Source organism: Oncorhynchus mykiss, chromosome 4 (genome assembly GCF_013265735.2).
Source record: "Oncorhynchus mykiss isolate Arlee chromosome 4, USDA_OmykA_1.1, whole genome shotgun sequence".
In the NCBI taxonomy this organism is placed as follows: Eukaryota; Metazoa; Chordata; class Actinopteri; order Salmoniformes; family Salmonidae; genus Oncorhynchus; species Oncorhynchus mykiss.
The window spans coordinates 17,482,357-17,509,068 of NC_048568.1; the positions used below are offsets into that span (position 1 = coordinate 17,482,357).

Sequence of the window (26,712 nt, forward strand, 5' to 3'; positions counted from 1 at the left end):
TGCATCCTCCTCCAGTGTTCTCTCACTGACACGAATGACTGGTTGTGTTGGTGGTCAGACTTGTTATGTGAGCTGAGCAACAGACAGGCAGCTATTTCAAAGGACCGTTCTAGGAATTTTCCTGACCCTCATTGTCCCATACATCTATCTCTCCCTTGCTCCAATCTAATCCTTGTCCTCACCTCTCTCTTTTCCTGAAAATATCTCCTCCTCAGGCACATCCATACTGACAGACACACAGGCAGACAGACGACATCTCCCACACATAATTAACAGACATCGTCTAGAGAGTAGGCACACGGTAGAGAGAACCCGCTGCTACGGGGCCATATAAGGTCAGGCCAATCTGAGCTAGTCAGTCACGTTGTCATGGGGACAGGAACCCCATGAGTCATTAAGGTGCAAGCTCTTCTTACACGACCTTACACTACCGTCTCTAAAAGCATTACATTATCTATTCAAATGACATGAACGACCCACTTACTTCTGCAGCATCTTGAATAGACAAATCCCAATGAGCACCACAGATAAGACTGTGGGTACGATGATGATGGCCAGCTTTACTGAGAATAGAGAGGAGAGAGCATGTTAGCCAGCTATGACACAAACAAACATCTGGTGGAAGCAATGTTTTAATGATATGGGTACCTAGGTCTGCCTGGGAGGGCAACGGCTCAGTGATCTCCTCGTCCCCCACCGGAGGCTTGGGTTTGGTGGGTACCGTCTCCAGGGTGACCTGGGATGACATGTTCACTGAGGGTAAAGAGGGAAAGGGAGGAGGGTAAAGAGGGAAAGGGAGAAGAGTAGAGAAAAAAAAGTGGTAGCGAGTGAGCGTTGAACGATCAACAGATGTGCCAATAACATTCAGCAAAATTACAGATCTATCCTACTTCCCCACTTTATAGTAAACGTACTGTAAAACAATAGGTCAGTTCCCTACAGGAGCTGATCTTCCTCACCAAAGCTTCTCTAAAAGGCAATCAATCGCAAATACTGACTCACTGATAACACCATCTTGTCCTGCAGCCAAACCCACTCAACCAGACTGTTACAGTGGGGAGAACAAGTATTTGATACACTGCCGATTTTGTAGGTTTTCCTACTTACAAAGCATGTAGAGGTCTGTATTTTTTTATCATCGGTACACTTGAACTGTGAGAGACGGAATCTAAAACAAAAATCCAGAAAATCACATTGTATGATTTTTAAGTCATTTATTTGCATTTTATTGCATGACATAAGTATTTGATACATCAGAAAAGCAGAACTACAGAAACCTTTGTTTGCAATTACAGAGATCATACGTTTCCTGTAGTTCTTGACCAGGTTTGCACACACTGCAGCAGGGATTTTGGCCCACTCCTCCATATAGACCTTCTCCAGATCCTTCAGGTTTCGGTGCTGTCGCTGGGCAATACAGACTTTCAGCTCCCTCCAAAGATTTTCTATTGGGTTCAGGTCTGGAGACCGGCTAGGCCACTCCAGGACCTTGAGATGCTTCTTATGGAGCCACTCCTTAGTTGCCCTGGCTGTGTGTTTCGGGTGGTTGTCATGCTGGAAGACCCAGCCATGACCCATCTTCAATGCTCTTACTGAGGGAAGGAGGTTGTTGGCCAAGATCTCGCGAAACATGGCCCCATCCATCCTCCCCTCAATACGGTGCAGTCGTCCTGTCCCCTTTGCAGAAAAGCATCCCCAAAGAATGATGTTTCCACCACCATGCTTCACGGTTGGGATGGTGTTCTTGGGGTTGTACTCATCCTTCTTCCTCCAAACACAGCGAGTGGAGTTTAGACCAAAAAGCTCTCTTTTTGTCTCATCAGACCACATGACCTTCTCCCATTTCTCCTCTGGATCGTCCAGATGGTCATTGGCAAACTTCAGACGGGCCTGGACATGCGCTGGCTTGAGCAGGGGGACCTTGCATGCGCTGTAGGATTTTAATCCATGACGGCGTAGTGTGTTACTAATGGTTTTCTTTGAGACTGTGGTCCCAGCTCTCTTCAGGTCATTGACCAGGTCCTGCCGTGTAGTTCTGGGCTGATCCCTCACCTTCCTCATGATCATTGATGCCCCACGAGGTGAGATCTTGCATGGGGCCCCAGACCGAGGGTGATTGGCCGTCATCTTGAACTTCCATTTTCTAATAATTGCGCCAACTGTTGTTGCCTTCTCACCAAGCCACTTGTCTATTGTTCTGTAGCCCATCCCAGCCTTCTGCAGGTCTACAATTTTATCCCTGATATCCTTACACAGCTCTCTGGTCTTGGCCATTGTGGAGAGGTTGGAGTCCGTTTGATTGAGTGTGTGGACAGGTGTCTTTTATACAGGTAACGAGTTCAAACAGGTGCAGTTAATACAGGTAATGAGTGGAGAACAGGAGGGCTTCTTAAAGAAAAACTAACAGGTCTGTGAGAGCCGGAATTCTTGCTGGTTGGTAGGTGATCAAATACTTATGTCATGCAATAAAATGCAAATTGATTACTTAAAAAATCATACAATGTGGATTTTTGTTTTAGATTCCGTCTCTCACAGTTGAAGTGTACCTATGACAAAAATGACAGACCTCTCTCTACATGCTTTGTACGTAGGAAAACCTGCAAAATCATCAGTGTATCAAATACTTCTTCTCCCCACTGTATATTTCTGCTGTAGTCAGGTTAGATGTGGTTAGGATTTGTACCTCTGACATAGTTGCAGCCCAGCAGCTCTACTGTCATGGCAATCCTCTGGTGCCAGGTGTGAGGTATGATGCGTAAATAGCGGGCTATGATTGGAGGGTGGAAGGTGTTCCTGGTCTGATGCAGACTGTCCTGGTTCCCCTCAAATACCTGACCGGGAGAAAGGGAGAGACCAAGAGAGAGAGAGAGAGAGGAGAGGGTCAGAGGGACTGGCAAGCATTCTTGTGACTCATGAGTAACAGAAGACATTGATTATGCATATAGGAAGGTCTGTTGTTGTACAATAATGTATAAAGACAGTTAATTATGGAACAATAGACATAACAGGCAATTGAATATGGAAGTCAGATATCAGACAACTGGATTTGTAATACTCACCATGTTCTGTGTTCTATTGTTCTGTGTGTAGGTCCTCCACCGACGACTCTCCTTGTGATCGATCACAAAGCTCATCACATAGTAGTCATAGTCCAACATTGTGGAGCCAGTCGTGATAATTCCTGTAGAACAAAAACAGAGCGCATTTTCTTTCTATTGCTTAACATGTCCCCCCCCCCTTTAAATGTTTTATCTCGGTGTCCGAGGCAGTGATGTCACCCATTGGTCAGTCCTGGAATGTACTGGAACTGGGACAGGAGACATCACCTCAGAGAGCAGAACAATCACTGAACCACCACGTGGAAACCGTCACAGTCATTTGCAGCTCCCAGACAGTATGATTGAGCATTTTTGTGGCAGATGAGCACCTGACACTGGGCCAGAACAATATGGCGGCAGACGGGCGACCCGCAACATGTCATTACTCCACATTACACACGGCATTGTGGGTTATATGGAGACGCAGCACACCTATCATTATAGGAAATGACTGTCATAATTCCAATACAGGATCTCAGACCCTCAAGGTATTGAAAGTAACTATTGGATTGTTGGCTCATGGTTGAAATTGTACTTTTGGTGAACTTTGAGTGTAATAGTTTCCAATTCATAATTGTTAAATCTAATTTTAATTTGTCACGCGCAGAATACAACAGGTATTCCTTACGGTGAAATGCTTACTTACAAGCCCTTAACCAACAATGTTTTAAGAAGTTAAGAAAATAAATACAATTAAGTGTTAAGTTAAAAAAAAATAGATAAGTAGAAAATACAAAAGTTACAAATAATTAAACAGCAGCAGTTAAATAACAAGTGAGGCAATATACAGGGGATACCAGTACAGAGTCAATGTGCGGGGGCACCGGTTAATTGAGGTAATATGTACATGTAGGTAGAGTTCATTAAAGTGACTATGCATAGATTATAAACAGAGAGTAGCAGAAGTGTAAAAGAGGGGTCTGGGTAGCCCTTTGATTAGCTGTTCAGGAGTCTTACGGTTTGGGGGGGTGGAAGCTGTTAAGAAGCCTTTTGGACCTCGACTTGGCGCTCCGGTACCGCTTACTGTGCGGTAGCAGAGAGAACAGTCTATGACTAGGGTGGCTGAAGTCTGACAATTTTTAGGTCCTTCCTCTGACACCGCCTAATATAGAGGTCTTGGATGGCAGGAAGCTTGGCCCCAGTGATGTACTGTGTCGTAGGCACTACCCTCTGTAGTGCCTTGCGGTCGGAGGCCGAGCAGGTGCTCCCCGGACAGCCCCGTCGATGAGAATGGGGGCGTGCTAGGTCCTCCTTTTCCTGTAGTCCACAATCATCTCCTTTGTCTTAATCACGTTGAGGGAGAGGTTGTTGTCCTGGCACCACACGGTCAGGTCTCTGACCTCCCTATAGGCTGTCTCATTGTTGTCCGTGATCAGGCCTACCACTGTTGTGTCATCAAACTTGATGATGGGGTTGGATTCTTGCCTGGCCATGCAGTCATGAGTGAACAGGGAGTACAGGAGCGGACTGGGCACGCATCCCTGAGGGACCTGCATGTTGAGGAGCAGCGTGGTGGATGGGTTGTTCCCTACCTTTACCACCTGGGGGCAGCCCGTCAGGAAGTCCACAATCCAGTTGCAGAGGGAGGTTTTAGAAGCAGGGTCCTTAGCTTAGTGATGAGCTTTGAGGGCACTATGGGGTTGAACGCTGAGCTGTAGTCAAATAATAGCATTCTCACATAGGTGGGGAAGGGCAGTGTGGAGTGCAATAGAGATTGCATCATCTGTGGATCTGTTGGAGTGGTATGCAAATTGGAGTGGGTCTAGGATTTCTGGGACAATGGTGTTGATGTGAGCCATGACCAGCCTTTCAAAGCACTTCATGGCTACAGAAAAATGAGTGCTACAGATCGGTAATCATTTAGGCAGGTTACCTTCGTGTTCTTGGGCACCTGGACTATGGTGGTCTGCTTGAAACAGAGACAGGATGAAAATGTCAATGAAGACACTTGCCTGTTGGTCAGTGCATACTTGGAATACACGTCCTGGTAATCCGTCTGGCCCTGCGGCCTTGTGACCTGTTGAAAGGTCTTACTAACATTGGCTACGGAGAGCGTGATCACACAGTCGTTCGGAACAGCTGGTGCTCTCATGCATGTTTCAGTGTTACTTGCCTCGAAACGAGCATAGAAGTAATTTAGCTCGTCTGGTATGTTCGTGTAACTGGGCAGCTCGTGGCTGTGCTTCCCTTTGTTGTCTGTAATAGTTTGCAAGCCCTGCCACATCTGACGAGCGTCGGAGCCGGTGAGGTACGATTCGATCTTAGTCCTGTATTGAAGCTTTGCCTGTTTGATGGTTCGTCGGAGGGCATAGCGGGATTCTTACAGGCTTGCGGGTTAGAATCCCGCTCCTTGAAAGCGGCAGCTCAGTGCGGACGTTGCCTGTAATCCATGGCTTCTGGTTGGGGTATGTACGTACAGTCACTGTGGGGACGACGTCATCGATGCACTTATTGATGAAGCCAGTTACTGATGTGGTGTACTCCTCAATGCCATCTAAAGAATCCCAGAACATATTCTGACAACAGAAATCCAATCTACCATAATGTGATTATCAGAAAAGCATGACCGTCTAGGAAAGAAAGGGTTGTATTCCTCAGACTATAGAATCTTATGATTGTTGCACAACAACAATTCTACTATAAAAGTGCTTCCATTTTCAATAGCTCGCATTCCAATCAATACAATGTTCCCCTTAACTCTGAATTTCAGAAACAGCAGACATTCTTCATTGACTGGAACCCAATGTGTTGTAAAGCAGCATGACATTAACTTGTGACTTGCTGATTACACACACACCACGCTCAAAATAAATTGAGTCCGGCATGGTCCTATATTTAAACCAGCCTTTGTAAGTCTCTCTCTTATTTGTAGAGGAGCAATACAGAGGGGCATTCTCTAATGCTCTGTGTGTGTGTGTGTGTGTGTGTGTGTGGTGCACATGTGCCACGGTTTGGCAGTGGTGAACCGCCCTCCAGAGTTAAATCACGAGACAGACCCCTTTATAAGGATAACTACCCCCTCTAAAACAACCTTAATCCCTTGATCCCATTTCTATCCATCCTCTGCTTTTTCCGACAGATGTGTTCATGTTGCGCCTTAGCCCTTTTACCATCCTCTAGAGGGCTACGAATGAGGGGGAGGGGGGGCAGCCAGGCAGGAGAGAGTTAAAACTGAAGGCCTGTTTTTATATTGTTGCCACGGAGTGAGGAACTCTACAGCAAAGCTCTGCCATTGATCCTTTATGACTTGGCCAAGAACACCAGGGCTCCTACTTAATTACGGTTAACGGTTACAGTATGCTGAGCACGGAGCAGGCCCAGTAAGAAGGGATTGCCATTCATCAGGACAGAGAGCGTGGCAACGGTGGAAATATGTACCAGTAGGCTACAACCAAATCTCAAAATTCCAACAACAAAAAAACTTAAGCGTCGCCTGGTAACCCAAAGGCATGCTGGGCAAGCAAGACATGCTCTGTAGGGTGTGGAGCCAATATGGGAATCCAAATAAATCCTGAGAAAAAAAAAACAGTGCACTACTTATCTTCTGAGTAGGACTCTTATCTCACCTGTGATCCTCTTCTTCTCCCCCAGGTCCAGCAGGAGCCACTGCAGGCTGTCGTTCTGGTCTGCAGCCCAGGAGCGGCTCCCTGATCCTGGGTCAGCCTGGGAGCTGTTGGGCGCCCAGTCAGACTGATGACCCATCTCCCCTGCCCTCTTCCACCATGAACTGGCACTCACAGACACTGTCCGCAGCACTGACTGGTTCTTACAGTCTAGAAAACAACAAAGGAAGAGGAAAAAGTAAATAAGTTTAATTCAGGAGAATTATAAGTTAACTGAAATATTTCCAGTGTCTCCCTCCAACATGACTGCTTGTTTTTGTTTTTCTGATTTATTATGGATTATAAGTGATGAAGTTTAAAACCAAATTCAAAGGAGGGGGACTGTATATTGTTCCTCAACTTTGCACCAGCATTTAATTAACATAAAACGCATGTGGAACCAATAACACAGCCACTCGTGGCGAGCATTGACTCAACAGGAAAATGTACACGTCTTAAAAATCTGCCTCTGTACTCCTAACTGGAGTCACATGTTGTAAATGTTTTAAAAGAGCACAAAGGCAGTGGAGAAGCATTAGGGGAATCTGAGCCCAGCTTTTCTAAAGCCCACTTCTTTCTGAGGGGAGACATTCTGTCAGAACAGTCACAGGAGCACCTAGTCTGACTAAAGCCCCGTCGACTCCACAACTAACTAAAACCGTATGTAACAACTATGACTAAAGCCCTGTTGACTCCACAACTAACTAAAACCCTATGTAACAACTATGACTAAAGCCCTGTCGACTCCACAACTAACTAAAACCCTATGTAACAACTATGACTAAAGCCCTGTCAACTCGTCAACAAGCTAAACCCTTATGCACTAGGACCCTAAGGCAGCTATGACTCCTGTACTCATCACCATTCCAACATAATGAGTGTGTGGACAGAGGACAGTCAATAAGGAGCTAGTCTTGATTAAAGTGCAGGACATCGACGTTCTTGATGAGGTCATGAAGCTTCCAGACTAGGGAAAGTATGTCATGGCAGCATTTGTCAGTGTCAGGACATTTGTCAATGTGTCACGTGAACATTGATGCTGTCTAAGTCCATCGGAGAGATCTCTCCACTCAAAAGATAGATTTGTTAAAGGGAGTAGTCCTCGAGGCAATAAACTAACGATCACATATTAAAGGCCAATAGTCCACGAGAAACATAACTGAATTGGAAATGTTTCACATCACAAGTTCTTAGAAACCGGTACCGTTGTCCAGTTACTGAGCGCAAATATGACTAATACATGCAGCCAATCTGCGATTGTATCATCACGTGTCTGAATTAATACTTCTGCTCTCTATACTTAACACCAATGGTTCATTTCAAATCTTATTCGTCACGGGCTTCGTAAACAACAGGCGTAGACTAACAGTCAAATGCTGACGAGCCCTTTCCAACAATGCAGAGAGAAAGAGAGAAATAGAAAAGTAGTAATAATACAAATAAATAGACAATGAGTAACGAGTCGATGTGCAGAGGTACGAGGTAACAACAACAAATTGGAGTGGGTCCAGGGTCTCTGGGATGATGTGAATGTGATTATTTGTGGGTGTTCCCTGGAGGCCTGCCTGCCTGCTGTGAGATTAGCCAGAGCCTATCTATCCATCTCTCTCCACAGGTAGAGTTGACTGACTGGATGAAACTGTGCCAGATTGCAAACAGCCGTATTAAAATAAACAGACAGGAGATAAGGGGTTCCCATGCTTCCCAAGATAAGATGCGACTACGTTAGCTTTCATTTTTTCCAAATCAAGTAGGTATTTTGCCCATTTGGCACCTGTTGACTGTGAACTATTTCATTTTTCAACACCTATCAGCAAATTGTCAGAAAATGCCAGCGTACTATTTTTCATTTAGTAAGTTGTTTGTAGGCTTTGACAAATTTCTGCCTGAAATTCGGCACATTTAGTTTGAAATACAAATATTTAAAAAGCATAAAATCAGTAGCGAATGAGAACAAAACAAATCTTACCATTAGTGACGAACGTGAAGAGAGCATCGGACAAAGAACCGCTGGAAGAAGAAAAATAAGATTTCCATCAATGGCGGACTTCAACGATTACAATGATACACTGAGGGCCTGCCATTGTGGAGGAACATCCATTGTGGCCCCAAAGGAGCATCCCCACCCCGTTCTCTTCCCAAATCAGCCTTCCCCCAGGACCCAGTGCCTCGTTTCCCCTACCCTTCTACACTCTCTGTGGAGTCTCTTCTCTCCTCGCTGCCTGTAACTAGGGGATTAACCTGAACACATTAAGACACCGGGGGGGGGTGTGAATTAAAGGGAGCTTGTCGGAAGAATTATCTTTCTCAGACATCACTCAATATCCTGTCATTTTCACCAGCTTCCTGAATCTGATGTTTCTGAACAGTTCAAAAAAGCAGATCTGGTGGTTCAATTATATTTTGGGACGATTACAGAGGTGTGTCAAACTACAAAAAGATAAAACCCTTTAATGTAGGTAATAAATTTCACCTGAGTGTCAAAATAATCAAAGTATCTCAGTCAAAACGTAACTGATCCTGCTACAACGTGGATACAGTACGAACAACACAGGTATCCATCGTGATTTGACATCATCCAATTTCATATTACAAACAAGATATTGATATTTTCTTCCAGAGACAAAAACTTACATCTTCTGGAGGTGGGATGGGGCTCGAGTGAAAGCGATGTTTTTCCTTCCAGAATTTCATGTCCAAATCCAGCAGAATCCAACGGGAAAATGTCAAACTTGCCTTAACAGCGTCCAATACTTTCTGCATTTCATTCATACCACCTTAAATACCATTGGGAGTGTTGCAGTTAACAGTGGGTTCTGACAACCCAAGTACTCACCCCTTTTAGCAAAGGCCAAGCATTTGGAGAATTAGCCTTGTACATTTGACAAAGGAGCAGCACTATGCTTTATGTAGATCTGATGACATAGCACTTTTCAAGGGAAATCCACAAATACTGAAGGTCTATAAGGAGGTGTGTATTCAATTCAGCAGTGCATGTATAGCCAGTGAATCCAACGAAGCATTAAGAAAGTGATCGCTTGATGAGCAGCGTTCAACGATACGTGGAAACCTAACACACACATTTCAAAATGTCTCCGTTTGAATTGCCAACATAGCTTTAATGCATTCACATAGCTATAGGCCTTAGGGCTCTGAAGTCAATTTGTGATATCCATGACTTTTCAGGTCATCTTTGCATATATTACTTCTAAATGACAGAAACCTGTGCCCAACTGAATATATTACCGACAGCTTGAGTGATGGCCAATATTATTCTCTCCTCGGCCACCTCAGACCTCCATCACACATCTCGGTGATTGCCATAGGCCATACTGAGTGTCTCTGACGTTAGCGAGGAGCTGGCTAATCTTATCGCTGAAACAGTGCAGGAATGCAAGCCCGCTAGCCCTGCCTGATGAATCCTGTTTTGACTGAGGTAAACTATTCAAGGTCAGGGGCAGTGAGCAAGTGCCATTTATTTAACTCTCATAGCAGAGATGACAGAACATGAGGTGTCCCATCATGCAACCACTTCTTTCAGAATCTTACAACGAGCTATCCTAAGCCAGTAGATAATGTTTTTGGATACCAATTGGTACCTCTGCTTAGGCTGCATTTACACAGGCAGCCCAATTCTGATCATTTTTGACCAATCACATCAGATCTTTTCACAACAGATCTTTTTCACAGATCAGAATTGGGCTGCCTATCTAAAGAGCAGCCTTAGTAGTAGCCTTTAGTGCTGTTAAGGGCAACATATGATGCCTGACATTCACATCTACTGCTGTTGTACTGCCCGCCCTCTTAATCATGGCATGTCATTCCGCAGTACTCACTCTTTGGACTGGATCCCATTGGCTCTGGTGGCGGGGTAGTGACTCAGGCCTTTTTGGGTCTCCACGGATACCCAGCCTCCTAACTCATCCAGGATAACCCCGGCATGGACCGCAGCCTTACACAGCACAGACGTCTGAAAGCAGAGAGATATGAGATGTCACAGACAGTCAGCACAGATAACCACGACGAAACGCAGTGAGAAGAGTGAAACTTTGCACACTGGTAACGAAAGTCTGACCGTGAGCTAGCCAAAAACCACTACCACACAGAAATACTACGCATGGCAAAAACCATTTCATCAAGACAGTGTAGGCCACGGAACATACACATTTAAACATGGACACCCTAAGTGAAAAGGCTTGCACCACGGCTTCCATCAGCGCATCTCTGTTCATTACAATGCACCATCCCTCCTTCCGAGGTTCCCCTTTACGGGGACTGGCCCCGCCCCATGATAGACGGCGTGTACGCAATGCCGCACCCCATCATTCATCTGTGTCAGCAATGGGAGCACAGGCATCTCAACACAAATGAAAGAGGCAATCTCATGACATGGAGCCACAGTCGACTCTAATCTTATTTAAGGTCCATGCATTCTCAATCACGCCACACTTAACTTAAGCATGGGAAAAAAGGCACATTGTGATTGCGTTCTAGGGGCGACAATGACGGTAATTGTAGCTATAGGAGGAATGTCAAACATATTTCTCGGTGATGAGTTACTTAGAAAAGCAGTACCTTGTCACAGAACATAGCTCTGGAATAGCTAGCTGCCTACCGCTCAGTGAATGACCCACCCTGCTGCTGAAATGAAAGACTGGGACAGGTAGGAATGACCTCAGAGATAAGAGTATAAAACGTGCATTTTCTCCAAACAGACAGGATTGATGATTTACAATTGACGACTTACAATTAACATGGCAATCACTGGAGCGCTTTAAAAATGTATCCGAGCTCTGCGGATAACATTCTCCATTAGGGTCCATCAAGGATCAATTGAAACAAGCACTCAAACACATTAATACAGACCCCAAAAAAATGAGTTACTGAAAACATATTGTTATTCAAATGTAAAAAATAAATATATATAATAATTTAACTTTAACATGGGGACAAGGTGAAAGCTCTGTGCTAAAAATCCGTTTCGGCTCATTTCAGCCTGCAGCAATTTCCTCCCTTTCCATGTAAAAAGCAATTACAGACAGGCTAGATTCCAGACAGGCTGGTCTGGCAACTAGGTGTTCACTGAGCACATATTCCATGCTGGGTGGGAGGGAGGGCTGCTGCTCCCATAACAGGACCAGTGGCTGGGACCCTGAGGACCTGCTTTACAGAGTCTCTTATCTGGAATAACAGCTGCTCTGGGGACAGATTTAACTGCCTCGTGAGTATTACCCTGATCTTTTATATACTGCAGGGCAAGACAGCGTAAATACAGATAACCCTGTCCTGCTGCCCGTCCGTCTGGCTGCCGATAGAGCAGATGGATAGGCTCTGGTAGTTTGTATATTAGATCATGGCCCCAGTCAGTTATGTCTAGAGACTAATCATGGACTGGTGCTAGAGCAAGGCTGGGTTCAAGGTTGCTGCTGTTACTAGGAGAGGCATAGACTAGATAATGGCTTTAACACTTCAGCCAAGGACTGTCTGGTTCTAACTGAGACTGGCTATGTGTCCTGCCTCAGTTAACCTTCTCGTCTATACCTCTGCTGATTACTGTATTTCAGAGGAGCATTTACCATTTTAGCAGCGCGGGGGGGGGGGGGGGGGGGGGGGGGGGGTGGCGGGGGATTAATAACACACAGTAGAAGAGGAACCATCAACAGTTACTTACTTCCCTGCTGTCAATGCTCAAGGGTCATATTCACTAACTAAAGAGACAAATGACCTTTCAACAAACAGAACATATTGCTAAATGATTCATTTACTACAGTGCTTCTTCACACGGAATGGCGACATATGGTGTGATAACCACGTTAATTACCTATATGCAGTGTATCAAAACAATGTGAATGGTTACACCAAATATACTCTGAGGAGCCATTAATGCAACAGACCGCCCAGAACACGTACAAACGGTTGCGTTAGTCTAAATGCTAATGAGCGTGTCTATTGAATGGGTGCAGTGGACAGAGAAAACAACTTCTGTTCCACAGGCTTTATCTCGTAATCTAGGCCCTCCACCAAACCCTCCCTATACAATAGCCAACGTGGACTAATCGATCGCTCTGGAGACGAGCTCTATGGTTCAGTCCCTCGGCCCTAGACCCCTCATGCTTCTTCCCAGCAGCAGACGGTGGAACATTGTTGTTGTGCTCCAGCAGCCTATTGTTGTGGGGCTTGAGCTCCCTGCTGGGCTTCCTAGGCCTGAAGCTGTCTGTCACATTGTCACACTGACCTCTGGCCACTCAGTAGCCCTGATCACGCCCAAGAGAGAGCTGACCCTCAGGAGCTCGAGAAAGCCCCTGGTCTGAAAAGCCCCTCTCTTTTTAGATACACCAGCCAAGGCAGGGGTGGACAGGGCCGGAGGACCACAACTGGGGTTGATCCCCTCCAGGGGGCCCACATGAAAGGTTTCCCAGAGCCCCATAGAGATCATATAATTGATTTGATATGTCCTGAGCCCATAGATGGGAGGGCTGGTAAAACTATGGTTCGGAAGTGACTCTGGACATCAGTGACCAGAACTTTCTCACAGTGCTTAGTTCTTAAGTCTGTGTGTGTTTGGCTGTTTACCTTAGTATTACACATCTTATGGTATTACTATATAGCTACTATTTCCAGGTATTACACTGAAAGGTGGCAAATCTCTAGCTCTAAATAGGTGTAAGGAGCCCAAAGCGTTCTACAGTACAAGACCTCTAAGCCAGTTAGACACAAATACTTGTTGTTTGGTTTTACAGTTGCCTTGCTTCTGTGGTTTGACTGACCTGTGATGCAACCTACTAAACAGCAAAACCCAGCTCTGCTGCTGAGGAAAAATGCACAGCAGTTACATAAACAGAATACCCATCCAGTATACCTCCACAACCTGTGTGTGTGTGTGTGTGTGTGTGTGTTGGGGGAGGGTGGTGGGGGTTTATCACGGGAACAAAGGGCCCCCCCCCCCGTATGAACTCTGAGGTAGAAATGACACAACAAGCACCCTCGGGCAACACAGCAGTGTCCCAACAAATCACAACCACTTGCACAGCAGGAGCCAGACAAAAGCACCAGCAACAACTGGTTAGCCTGGGGCCAACTCCTCATATCCAGCTTTTGGTGTGTCTGTTTCTCTGGCTAACAAGGGCCCATTCAGTAAACCTACTACTACTCGAAGCACCTGTGGGCAGAGGACGGTGGTGGTCTAAGTGGCGCCTCTGAACAGTTTAGTTCCTCTGACACAAGACAGGACAGGCTAATGTAATGAAGAGTAAACAAACAAGTGCATGGCTGACTGGCTGCTTCAGGGGACTAGAACCTGTCAGGGCCACACTGTTGCCAAGGCTTCGAAGGACAGAAAGATGCCTTGTAAATAACGAATCCAATGTCTGTGGTTACACTTTCCCCAGGGAGGAGGCAGAGAGCAAACAGCATTTGTCTGCTTTTAGAAACCTGGGAACATACAGTTTAAAAAAGCATGCAGTAGGCTACCCTTGAGGACAGTAGTAGAATTATACTTACATGTCTGTAACCCTGGGAAATATCCCCGGATATGTCGCCCGTCACTGCTTTGCATCCTGCCGGACAGTACTTCCTGTGGGGGTAGACAACAATAGACACACCAGAGACACCAACATTACAACGCCGTAAGTGGACAAAAATTGACCTAAATGGAGACGTATAAGATACTGGAATCTAAATTGTATAAATATTTCAGAATATTGAGGAAATGAGAAGCCCATCTTTGACTAGCTGATGGGTAACAAGGGGTAATATTTTCCATTAAGGTCCATGATCAATCTAGTAATCTCTTGCCATTACAGTTCATCAAGGACACAAAGGAAGACATCTGACTGGTCGTCGACACACACCCCTACGTACGAAACACCCTTACCTGTACTTTAAGTCGGAGAAATGGCTGCCTTTGTCTAAACATGTCAGCAGATCTGAGGGGGGGGGGGGGGGGGGGGGGGACAGGAGAGGGAAGAGATACAATGAGAGCTAAAAATATAAATCTGACCAGAGGCTTCAGAGTAGAGCAGACAGAGGAAACCAGCCCTGTGGAGCAGAAGGGACCATAACAGGACACGATTAGAACAACAGGGTGAAGACCCTGGTTCCTTCCCTCCCTCTGGGATAAAGATTCATGTGTACACACACACATCTCTTACATGCTGACCAAACCGGCCCTGTTGCAAGCGTTGCAAAATAAATGTACACCTACATATTATTCAATCATTTCATCCAAATTGCTCGCACGCATCTGCCTAGCCAGGCCCAAAAATATAACTTCTATTTTAGATACTTGATGCGAGAAGTCCCACTTCTCGCATCTCCTCATTGGTTTTGAAGAGCATATGCCCACGTAGGCGATTGAAAGATGAAAAAAGTCCACACTCATGTCCAGTTGGTGGCGGTAACACACCTTAAAGTTGGCAGGCCAACTGGCATATAAACTCCACAGACGAAGGATCAACGAGGAGAGACTAGGTTTCCCTGTTTTATATGTGGATTAATTGTCGGAGTAGAGAACACACAATTGTGTATAACTCAATGGGTCAAAAGTCTACAAAGATACAGCAACAAAAAAATGGACCATATAGATTTCAGGTAAAATAAACAACCCGATGATTATCTTCCAGGACAAATGAGCTAGCAACAGCAAGCTAGCTGAATGTTTCATGTGTGTTTCGACCTGCCCCCACGGTTGGTATTGGTATTTGTATTTTAACCAGCATGTCATAAACACGTCTGGTGGGGACAGACAAAATCAACATGCGCATGATGGCGGACACACGCACAGAGACGGTTTGGTCAGCATGTTATCCACCAACGGTCATCTACATTATGCTTCGGATAACAACAACGGTGGAAACAGGGATATCCATCAAAACCAGTTTGCAAACTGACACCTATAATCTCCTGGATCAGCACACTGTGTGAAATGTGTGTCTTATTCAACTTGGCCTGACTGACAGCGGTCTACGCGGTGTTTGGAAACGATGCCTGTAGAAACAGCCCCAAGTTCACCCTGCGCAGAGAAACGAAGAGGAAAGGCAAGCCGTGGCATGTGGCAAAGCTGATTGGTTTACCGGGATCACTGTCTGTCCGGTAAACCAAGAGGGACGGAACAGGACACAGGTGCAACATTCAGACTCTGGTGTTCAATACTAAAACAGCATAACCGTTAGTTTAGGAGGAAGAGCTTCAAACCTCTGTTGTCCCCGGTGGAGTAGGAGAGAAGAAACCCTCGTCCGGAGTTGTGACGCCCGCTGCGGAACTGTACGATGACCTCATTGGAGTCTGTGTGCATCTCTCTGGGGTAGGACTTCAGGCTGCCACAGAATGTCCCATACACTGCAACCGGAGAGAATGGCAGGTTTATCAAAACAACCAACGACCTGCATTAATCTGAATTTTGACAGCAATGTGACCTTATTTCATATTCCAAATTACCAACACAAGACGGTGCCACCAGTGTTCTCCCTAAGTGCCGGCCAAACAGCCGGTAACAGACTCAATTTTCGGCCGGCTACTTTTCCCACTTCATAAATTAACTAGGCTACTTTTCATTTAAAAGTACGCTAGTACGCTTGTCAGAAAAGTCTGTATAGCCCTCTCCCGCTAGAATGAATGATATGCCTTGTCATCTTTTGATAAGTGAGCGATGACAGAGAAACTGCTGGTTTGTCAGTCTCCTGGCTGTCTTTCCTCCTCCGCACCGGTGTACATTTTGTGCGCCGTGGTTGGTTGCAGTAAAATGTATTTTCAGGATGCTTCTTTATCGTCTCCTGTGCGTGAATTTACACGTCCTATGTAAGTGGTATCTTAGCAAAATTATTGTTTTGTGGCACCTTCATGTGTTTTCTTTCACACGTTTCATATAGCCAGCCACAGAGACGCGGTGCACAGGCTCCTTACAAACCATGTGTTTGATGCATGCGAGACCATTCCACTTATTCCGCTCCAGCCATCATCACGAGCCTGTCCTCCCCATTTAAGGTGCCACCAATCTCCTGTTGTGGACTGGGTAGCTAACAGCAGCCCAGACAGCTCTTGCAAGGAATGAATAAGCGGAGCAGGCACTTTGATCTTAGCACTATAAAAAAGGGGGCTACACTGACAGACTTGATCCTCTCACTCATGTGAGACACATTTCACAGAAGTAACAAAAATTCTCGTACCAAACTGTGTTTTTTAAAAAAAATTATAAAAAAAGTACACATTTCGGTATACCGTGAAACTACTCAAGAGAACAGGTTAAATGTTCTCTTTCTTAGAAAATAGTCCTGATCATATAGGACTAGACAATATCCAAAACTATTAACAAAACACTGAATTCATACAGTACATTTTTCAGTCATTTTAATTGTCTTTCTACTCAACTCTTCTACCAATGTTGGAGGTAAAATAGTTTAGTTGTGTATTTCAGAAGAATCAAGGCATTAGAATGTAACAGGCCACCAAAATAGAGCAAATAATTGCATATTATCGGAAAACCCCGACACCATATCTGAGGTCACAGACAAGGTCTGACCTGCTATCTACAGGGTCCCCCCTCCCACTGGGACTGTTTGTCCCTCCAGACCTCACTAACGGGCGCTCTATTTTCAGCCCCAACAAGCCAAGCCACATCATGTCATCTAAACCGCTCTTCCTCTCCCTTTCACACAGGAGGGAAAAAAAGCTTCCCTTTTGTCAACGACAGGAATCTCACTGTAAATAATTTGCAGGGCAGACAAAGAGATGTGAGAGAGAGATGCCCAGGCCAACCTAGTGCCCAGGGCCCTTTCCAATGAGAGGGAACTCAGCCAGTGCTGGTTGTTCTTGGTCTCCATGGCCTTTGTGGCTTTTCTTTCACCTGACGGCCATGATGAGACACGATGCCTCCACCAGTCAGCGCCATGGAAGCCACAGCCTCTGGGGTGGAAATCACTATATCCACCGACTCACGGTACTACACGTTAACAACACCGAGGGATTTCACGATGAACAAATACATTCCTCAACCCTATTGTCCTACGGAACATTAGATGGGTCATATAAGAAGAAGTGTCAAAAGAACTGAAAATACCACTTTCAAGGTCAGGACACGATTTCCTGTTAGAAAAGTATGACCCGGGAATGGAATACTGTAAACAACACTAATTCCTATGGATATTTATGCGCAACACACGTTGTGAAACCTGGTCGGTAATGGAATGCTTCCACCAGGAAGCTGTTGAGGGGAGAAGCCAAGGCATGCAGTGTTTCACCACTGAGATTCCCAGGGGCCCTTGACACCCTGGCCTCTGTACTGGTAAACTCAGCCGTGGGCGAGTTGCAACATGGGCATGATAATAATTCACTGCATTAAGATGGATCTGGCAGCTCAACATTACCCTCAGCCCATACCCTGCTCTTCTCCCCAGCCTGCTCATTCTTACTCGCAGTGGCAGGCTGAAGGAGAGACTTCCTGCTCATTCTTACTCGCAGTGGCAGGCTGAAGGAGAGACTTCCTGCTCATTCTTACTCGCAGTAGCAGGCTGAAGGAGAGACTTCCTGGCACAGTGCTGCATGACAAATGCTTCTGTGTTGGGCTCCGCTAACAGCCGGCAGACGTTTCATTGCTCGTCAGATATACCGTGACTAATTGTCAGGTGAGGTGGCGGTTGCGTCTCACATGTTGTACACACTTGCGTCACTGTTTCCTTAGATGTGTTCAATACAAAATTGATCGACTTCTAACAAAATGTAGGACAATCAAAGTAAAGAAATTGGAATGAAGATTACATGGAGGGTCAAGGGTCACAATGTCTTACTGTACGAGTCAGTTAAGAGCACACCGTCTGTAAGGCCTGTCTATTCAACTCAAACATTCTACATATCTGCTGCAAAGCCCAGAGCATCTATTCTCGGTTAGTCCATATAATGGAAAGAACAGCAATAAAACTGAAGCGAAACGAGAGTCCATTACTTGAAGTTCAGTCAATCCGGAAAATGTCAAGAACTTTGAAAGTTTCTTCAAGTGCAGTTGCAAAAACCCTCAAGCACTATGATGAAACTGGCTCTCATGAGGACCGCCACAGGAATGGAAGACCCAGAGTTACCTCTGCAGCAGAGGATAAGTTCATTAGTGTTAACAGCCTCAGACAATTGGGATTTAACTGCACCTCAGATTGCAGCCCAAATAAATGCTTCAAAGTTCAAGTAACAGACATCTCCACATTAACAGACAGCGACTCCGCAAATCATTCTTGGTTCCAACCGCTGTGTCTTTGTGAGACGCAGAGTAGGTGAACGGATGATCTCCGCATGCGTGGTTCCCACCATGAAGCATGGAGGTGGGGGTGTTTTGCTGGTGACACTGTCTGTGATTTATTTAGAATTCAAGGCACACTTAACCAGCGTGGCTACCACAGCATTCTGCAGCGATACGCCATCCCATCTGGTTGCGCTTAGTGGGACTATCATTTGATTTTCAACAGGACAATGACCCAAAACACAACTCCAGGCTGTGTAGGGGCTATTTAACGAAGAAGGAGAGTGATGAGTGCTGCATCAGATGACCTGGACTCCACAATCACCAGACCTCAACCCAATTTAAATGGTTTGGGACAAGTTGGACCACAGAGTGGAGGAAAAGCAGACCAGTGCTCAGCATGTGAGAACTCCTTCAAGACTGTTGGAAAAGCTTTCCAGGTTACCTCATGAAGCTGGTTGAAAGAATGTCAAGAGTGTGCAAAGCTGTCATCGAGGCAATGGGTGGCTACTTTGAATAATCTCAAATATATTTTGATTTTGTTGATCACTTTTTTGGTTAGTACATGATTCCATGTGTGTTATTTCATAGTTTTGATGTCTTCACTATTATTCTATAATGTAGAAAATAGTCCAAATAAAGAAAAACCCTTGAACGAGTAGGTGTGTCCAAACTTTTGACTGGTAGTGTATATTCAAACCCTATCAAAGCACAGAGATCAAGTTAACAGAGACTTTAATAGAATAGTCGGTGGGCTTGAATTCTCGGACCAGCAGGATCATCCACACCGCCCTCTTTGTTGTATTTGCGAACAGCCTCAGAGACATCTGCGCCCTCCTCCAGCTCTCTATATAAATAGTCAAATCTCCCACAAGAACTCTGTCCTTGGCTACGTTATTAGGGATCCGCAGTCTGACATGTGCTTTTCATCTGTGGGGGAGGAACGTTGTGAAAACTGTTCTGTGTAAAACCACCACTACCACAGCTAGCTAGCTAGGTCATACATCAACTCATAGACCCAGAGAGACAATAGCCAAGGCCAAGATGGTTGACTCAGACTCACCATGTTCTCCCCCGTAGCCCCCCTTGAGGACCTTGACGTAGTCCGACTGGCAGTCCCGTGCCTCCACGTCGAGGTCACCAAACATGATGACTAGGCTGTTGCCCTCTGGCACCTGGATCTTCCACTCACACCAGGTATTGTTGGGGTAGGTGCCCGGGTAGCTCTTAGAGGAGAGGACACCGCTCTCTGGGCCCAGCACTGAGTGGCCACAACCGTCATCTGGACAAAACCATAGAAGAGAAGTCGAGTTAGATTAGGATGAAGCTCAGTCTCTACTTTGTTGTTGTATTTCAGCTACATCGCTGAAGACCTGTTAGACCATGATATGAGGAATGTGTGATGGTGGAGCTAGGTGGAGAGAAACCAATAAGGTGCAAAGTGCTCTGTCATCTGGAAGGCAAATAATAATTTTTTTTGTAAGACAATCAACATTGTACATTCAGGGCTCAACTTTCACTTCACAACCAGTAAAGACGACATTTATCAGTCTGCTTGACAACATTACTAATGTCGGCTCGGCAGCAGGTCTACAAAGAGAACATGCCAGTACATATAAAAACAATCACTCATGGTAAGTAAACATTGTGTGAGGGAGACAAGTCAAGACATGCCAAACATACTGTAAAATGTTGCATTGTGTCAGTCAAATACAACGCCTAATGAGAGCTATTTGAAGTCAGTCCTAATTACATCAATCACAGTGAGTCATAATGAACCAATGTCTCATGAGCCAATATCTTCTCCTTAGACAGACAAGTCAAAACAAACAGGAGTTACTTCACAGAAATACCTGCTGCATCTCTGCTTAGGAACACACAGCATAACACTGACACACAACCTCCAAGAAAGGCAATGCTTTCTCCCAGGAGATCCCCATTGGGTGAAAGAAGAGGTGGGGTGTTTGACTGTCTGAGACGCTCAGCTGCTGGGGCCAGACCAGATCCAGGCTCCTGCAGGTGTGGGGCTGCCCTTTGGCCGTGTGTGTGTCAGTGGATCCCACGCCTTGGAGCCCTGGTGACACAGTGGCCCCTGTTTACAGGGTGGTTAATCCACTGTCCCCCAGGGTGTGGCATTAACACCTGTGACAGCACTAACAGGCCTGCACGGGCCTCATGGCAGCTGTGTCCCACAGAGACCAGTCACCAGACTGCTTCCCACAGACCTTTTTTTTTTTTTTTTTTTTTTTTTACCTTTATTTAACCAGGCAAGTCAGTTAAGAACAAATTCTTATTTTCAATGACGGCCTGGGAACAGTGGGTTAACTGCCTGTTCAGGGGCAGAACGACAGATTTGTACCTTGTCAGCTCGGGGGTTTGAACTCACAACCTTCCGGTTACTAGTCCAACGCTCTAACCACTAGGCTACCCTGCCGCCCAGTTTGCCCTACCCTACCCTTGACCCAGTTATAGTCTCTAATCACTTGCGACTTATTGTGGATAGGACATTATTGCTTAGCAATATGGTGAAAATTAAACCTCTTATCAAAGGCTAGGTTGAGCTACTAAATTCTTCAATCATACCAATCTGTCATTCAGATTTATACTGAAATATAAAAACGCAACATGTTAAGTGTTGGTCCCATGTTTCATGAGCTGACATAAAAGATCCCAGAAATTGTCCATGCGCACAAAAAGCTTATTTGTCTCAAATGTTTTGTACATCCCTGTTAATGAGCATTTCTCCTTTGCCAAGATAATCCATCTACCTGACAGGTGTGGCATATCAAGAAGTTGATTAAACAGCATGACCATTACACAGGTGCACCTTGTGCTGGGGACAATAAGAGGCCACTCTAAAATGCACAGCTTTGTCACACAACACAATGCCACAGATGTCTCAAATGTTGAGGTTGCGTGCAATTGGCATGCTGACTACAGGAATGTCCACCAGAGCTGTTGCCAAATAATTTAATGTTAATTTCTCTACCAAAAGACGACTCCAACGTCGTTTTAGAGAACTTGGCAGTACGTCCAACCAGCCTCACAACCACACCAGTGGCCAGGAGGTAGGGGCTAGGGGTTTGTTTATGTGGACTGGACCCTTAAACTCAGATATATGTGGCACATAAACACTGTCCAGACATCAATGGTAGGTTCTGTGTGATGGTGGAGCATTTTGTATAGGAATAGACATGTATTAAAAAACACTTGACTTGTAGATAAGAATCCTTAAAGTTAGATTCTTTCTAAGGAAGGTAAATCAAATTTAGCGGAAAAACATTTAAGCAAAATTAGCAGGCCCGTGGACAAATGAGGCTCTTAAAAAAACAAGATGGGAGCTTTGGCTTGTCTGGCCAGTCCCAAGCCATGGAGCGGCAGGCACACACAGTGGCCTTTGTGGTCCGAGGCTGAACTAGGTCCAGATGTGAGGCTGGGCGAACAGCACAGCGGGACGGAACATTTTAAAAACAGGATGCAGCTACCCACCTGGGAGAAGGTGCAGGAGCGGTGACATCATTACCACAATGGTAAAGGAGGAAATAGACTACACCTATGCCACAGAGCATTACTGACCATAGGTGTGTAAACAGAGAAGGGCAGAGTGGGCCCTGTAACATCAGCTCAAGAATATTTTCATGTAGTGGTTTGTTTGGGACAATAAACATACAGTAGACAGAGGTTGATTGTTAAGTTTGAAGCTTTTCGTCGTTTAAAAAATATATATATATTATATAGTTAGTCCAGATGTACTTTTTTAAAACACTTGACAGCATCCCCAGCAAACACGACCTAGACATTTTCCGATCCGCTCATATGGGGTGCCTGTGTTGGTGGTTTCAGTCTGTCTTTTTTTTTATGCTCCTGAGATCTCATTCATAGCAAGGCAACATTTGTCTATGCAGTGCCTATAGCTAGCTTGACGACTCACACCGACTCATTTCTTCAGCTGCTCTGTCGTTCGCTACATACTTTAGCCCAAAACTCATTGAAGTTGTTTTGTAGTGACGAGTGGCGTTGTACAAAAAGTCCAGAACAGACTCTGGGAAACACACTGCAGTTGTCACACAACACAATGCCACTGATGTTAAGGTTTGGGGGAGTGTGCAGTTGGCATGCTGACTGCAGGAATGCCCACCAGAGCTGATGCCAGATAATTTAATTTTAATTTCCAACGTCTTTTTAGAGAATTTGGTAGTACGTCCAACCAGCCTCAACTGCAGACCACGTATAACCACATCAGCTTAAGACGTCAATATCCGGCTTCTTCGCCTGCGGGATCGTCTGAGACCAGCCACCCGGACAGCTGATGAAACTGAGTTTGCACAACCAAATAGTTTCTGCACAAACTGTCAAAAACAGTCTCAAGGAAGCTCTGCGTGCTCATCGTCCTCACCAGGGTCTTGACCTGAATGCAGTTTGGCGTCGTAACCGACTTGGGCAAATGCTCACCTTCGATGGCCACCGACACGCTGGAGAGTGTGCTCTTCACGGATGAATCCCGGTTCAACTGTACCGGGCAGACGGCAGACTGTGTGTGGCGTCGTGTGGGGGCGAGCAGTTTGCTGATGTTAGCGTTTTGAACAGAGTGCCCCATGGTGGCAGTGGGGTTATGGTATGGGCAGGCATAAACTACAGACAAACAAACACAATTGCATTTTATCGATGGCAATGCCCATGCACAGAGATACCATGACGAGATCCTGAGACCCATTATTGTGCCATTCATCCACAGCCATCACCTCATGTTTCAGCATGATAATACACGGCATCATGTCGCAAGGATCTGTGCACAATTCCTGGAAGCTGAAATTGTCCCAGATATTCCATAGCCTGTATACTCACCCATTGAGCATGTTTGGGATGCTCTGGATCAACGTGTTCGACAGCGTGTTCCAGTTCCCGCCAATATCCAGCAACTTCGCACAGCCATCGAGGAGGAGTGGGAAACATTCCACAGGCCACAATCAACAGCCTGATCAACTCTACGTGAAAGAGATGTGTCACGCTGCACGAGGCAAATGGTCACACCAGATACTGACTGGTTCTGATCCACGCCCCTATCCTTTTTAAAACGGTATCTGTGACCAGTAGATGCACATCTGTATTCCCAGTCATGTGAAATCCATAAATTAGGGCCTAATGAATTTATTTCAATTGACTGATTTCTTTATATGAACTGTAACTCAGTAAAATCTTTGAAATTGTTGCAGGTTGCGTTTACATTTTTGTTCAGTGTAGTTGTCGCGGTATTAGACTAAGCATATGTGATTTGATGATGTTGAAACATTGAAATGGTGTTGGAATAGTGCAGGCAGGTCCTGTTTTCATTGCAACTTCCAGGTAACTCTCCATGGTTCCAAATCAATAGGTGCTTAGTAATCCGAAAAATTCTGAAACATTTAAAAAAAGAAAGGTTCACCCATTTTGAATGGTACATTGTTTTTGTGCATCTCTGAGTGGTGTTCTATCGATTCCCTGGGTCATTTCATGTTTATCTGAGTTATTGGCGTTCAAACAGGCAGATATCCAGCCAGTATGATGTAACACTGTTAAAAGTCGCTCTCGTTTGGAAACCCAAACAGATATTTGACTAAAACATAATCATTTCAAACCTTGCTTACATTTGTATATGATCACATGTTTCTCTATTATGCGTGGGAATACTTGGAAAAGATTTCCCAAATTAAAAATCACAGAGCTGATTTCCTGGTGTTTTTACAATTAAGTTGAGCAGATTAGAGTATTTTCTTTGTCTTCTCTTCACAGCAATAGCCATTTCAAATCAAATTTGCAAATAAACTAAACTAAGTAATAGTCCAGGGAGCCATTTGATTAATTGTTCAGCAGTCTTATGGCTTGGGGGTAGAAGCTGTTAAGGAGCCTTTTGGACCTAGACTTGGCGCTCCGGTATCGCTTGCCGTGCGGTAGCAGAGAGAACCGTCTATGACCTGACCATTTTTGGGGCCTTCCTCTGACATTTGAACTCCAAACTATGTTTTCCAGCAATTGTATTTAGAAATATTGCGATATTCCTGGCTGGGCCTCTGTTTCACTGACATTCGCAACTCAACAATCCTCTCTTTACTATTTGCCACGCAGCGCTGCCCAAATTGCTGGCCCTTCCGACAGGCTATGCAATTTAAAACAAGCTTTTATTTTTATTTTATTTCGAGAAGCTAATGATCATCCAAATCATGCTTTCTGGTGTAGCATTTAGAATATTTTTTTTATTTTTTGGATTAAATTATTTTATTGATTATTTTACCCCTTTTTCTCCCCAATTTTGTGATATCCAATTGGTAGTTACAGTCCTGTTCCATCATTGCAACTCCCGTACGGACTCGGGAGGGGCGAAGGTCGAGATCCGTGCGTCCTCCGAAACACAACCCAGCCAAGCCGCCCTGCTTCTTGACACAATGCCCGCTTAACCCGGAAGCCAGCCGCACCAATGTGTCTGAGGAAGCACCGTACACCTGACTACCGTGTCAGCGTGCATTGCGCCTGGCCTGCCACAGCAGTCGCTAGTGCGCGATGGGACAGGAACATCCCTGCAGGCCAAACCCTCCCATAACCCGGACGACCCTGAGCCAAATTGTGCACCGCCCATGGGTCTCCCGGTCACAGCCAGCTGCGACAGAGCCTGGACTCGAACCAGGTTCTCTGTGGCACAGCTAGCACTGCAATGCAGTACCTTAGACCACCCGCGCCACTCGGGAGGCCCTTAATTTTATTAATTTCTGTATAGACTGGAATAGGCCAATTAGGCTAACTAACTTGTGCAATTCAATTTACTTTAGGGGAAGCTTAGCCTTATAGATGCGCCGCCTATGCTAATTCCCCCTAAACGGTGTGTATCCTTATTTCACTCCAGGCATACTGATAAACACCAACAAACTCGTGAAAAATAAAGTAGTAGCAGACAATATAATGATGCAATTTCAATTTAAAATGCCAGCGCATCTCTCATCGTCTCTCCTGATCACCTGGCTGACTACTGCCCTCGGGACAAACTTGAAATATTCACCTCAAACACTCAGAGGGGGAGCCGTGGAAGTAGACAATGTGACAAACAGGGAGGCTCAACCTAATGCCAGGTAGAGGCAGTGGGGTGAAAGCACCATCAAGGAATGACTGGAATCAATTCTTCCCCAACTCTATGTTGGACTATAATATGCATCGGACTAAAACTGCTCACTGCATGGATCAACATTAGAATCCCAAGGGCAGCCAGAGAGATTTAGCTGTCTCCTAAACTGACTGCTTGTGAGTGCTAAGGCATGCGTGGCACCACAGTTCATTGTTCAAGAGCCAGCAGCGCCTCCTTGGTAATGAGAGACAATACCACAGGAGCACAGGCACAAAAAGATGACCCAGCTTCTAAGGGAGAATCTCAATTGCATACCCTCGCCTCTTCAAAACCCATTGGATGAGAGAGCCAGAGGTCCTTTTCCTCCAATGGGTTTTGAGAAGGAGGTGAGAGGATGCGAGGAGTACGCAATTGAGATGCGTCCAATGGCACGTAGCCTACTATGAGCCTAGAAGGTTACATGAGTACAAAATCGAGCCATGCTGTCACTGTGGTGTGAGAGGACACTCATAGCTAGTATAAACCCAGCTCCAGTCAGTTCCTTCCTTTTGGCAGGTTTGTCACTGGTGAAAGTCACCTACTGTATCTTCTCAAGGATTGTTAGATTACAATTGACGGGTATAGTGTGTTGCCCTACATGTCAACAACATGATAGTTCAAAGACATCCTAACTGACAACACATTTGAATATTTAATATCATG

General features: G+C 45.3%; 1 protein-coding gene across 1 annotated transcript in view; it reads right to left on the minus strand.

Annotated features, from left to right (window-relative positions):
• The window catches only part of dcbld1 (discoidin, CUB and LCCL domain containing 1), a 36,040-nt gene that overhangs the window by 8,394 nt on the left and 934 nt on the right, over positions 1 to 26,712 (minus strand). Inside the window, exons 2-12 of the mRNA XM_021600424.2 lie at positions 19,984 to 20,202; positions 15,893 to 16,036; positions 14,574 to 14,625; positions 14,201 to 14,273; positions 10,537 to 10,670; positions 8,670 to 8,710; positions 6,665 to 6,871; positions 3,060 to 3,181; positions 2,684 to 2,831; positions 649 to 753; positions 485 to 563 (exon numbers count right to left, since the gene is read on the minus strand). Of these exons, the coding sequence (XP_021456099.2) occupies positions 485 to 563; positions 649 to 753; positions 2,684 to 2,831; positions 3,060 to 3,181; positions 6,665 to 6,871; positions 8,670 to 8,710; positions 10,537 to 10,670; positions 14,201 to 14,273; positions 14,574 to 14,625; positions 15,893 to 16,036; positions 19,984 to 20,202 (1,324 nt within the window). The remainder of the gene's footprint in view (positions 1 to 484; positions 564 to 648; positions 754 to 2,683; positions 2,832 to 3,059; positions 3,182 to 6,664; positions 6,872 to 8,669; positions 8,711 to 10,536; positions 10,671 to 14,200; positions 14,274 to 14,573; positions 14,626 to 15,892; positions 16,037 to 19,983; positions 20,203 to 26,712) is intronic.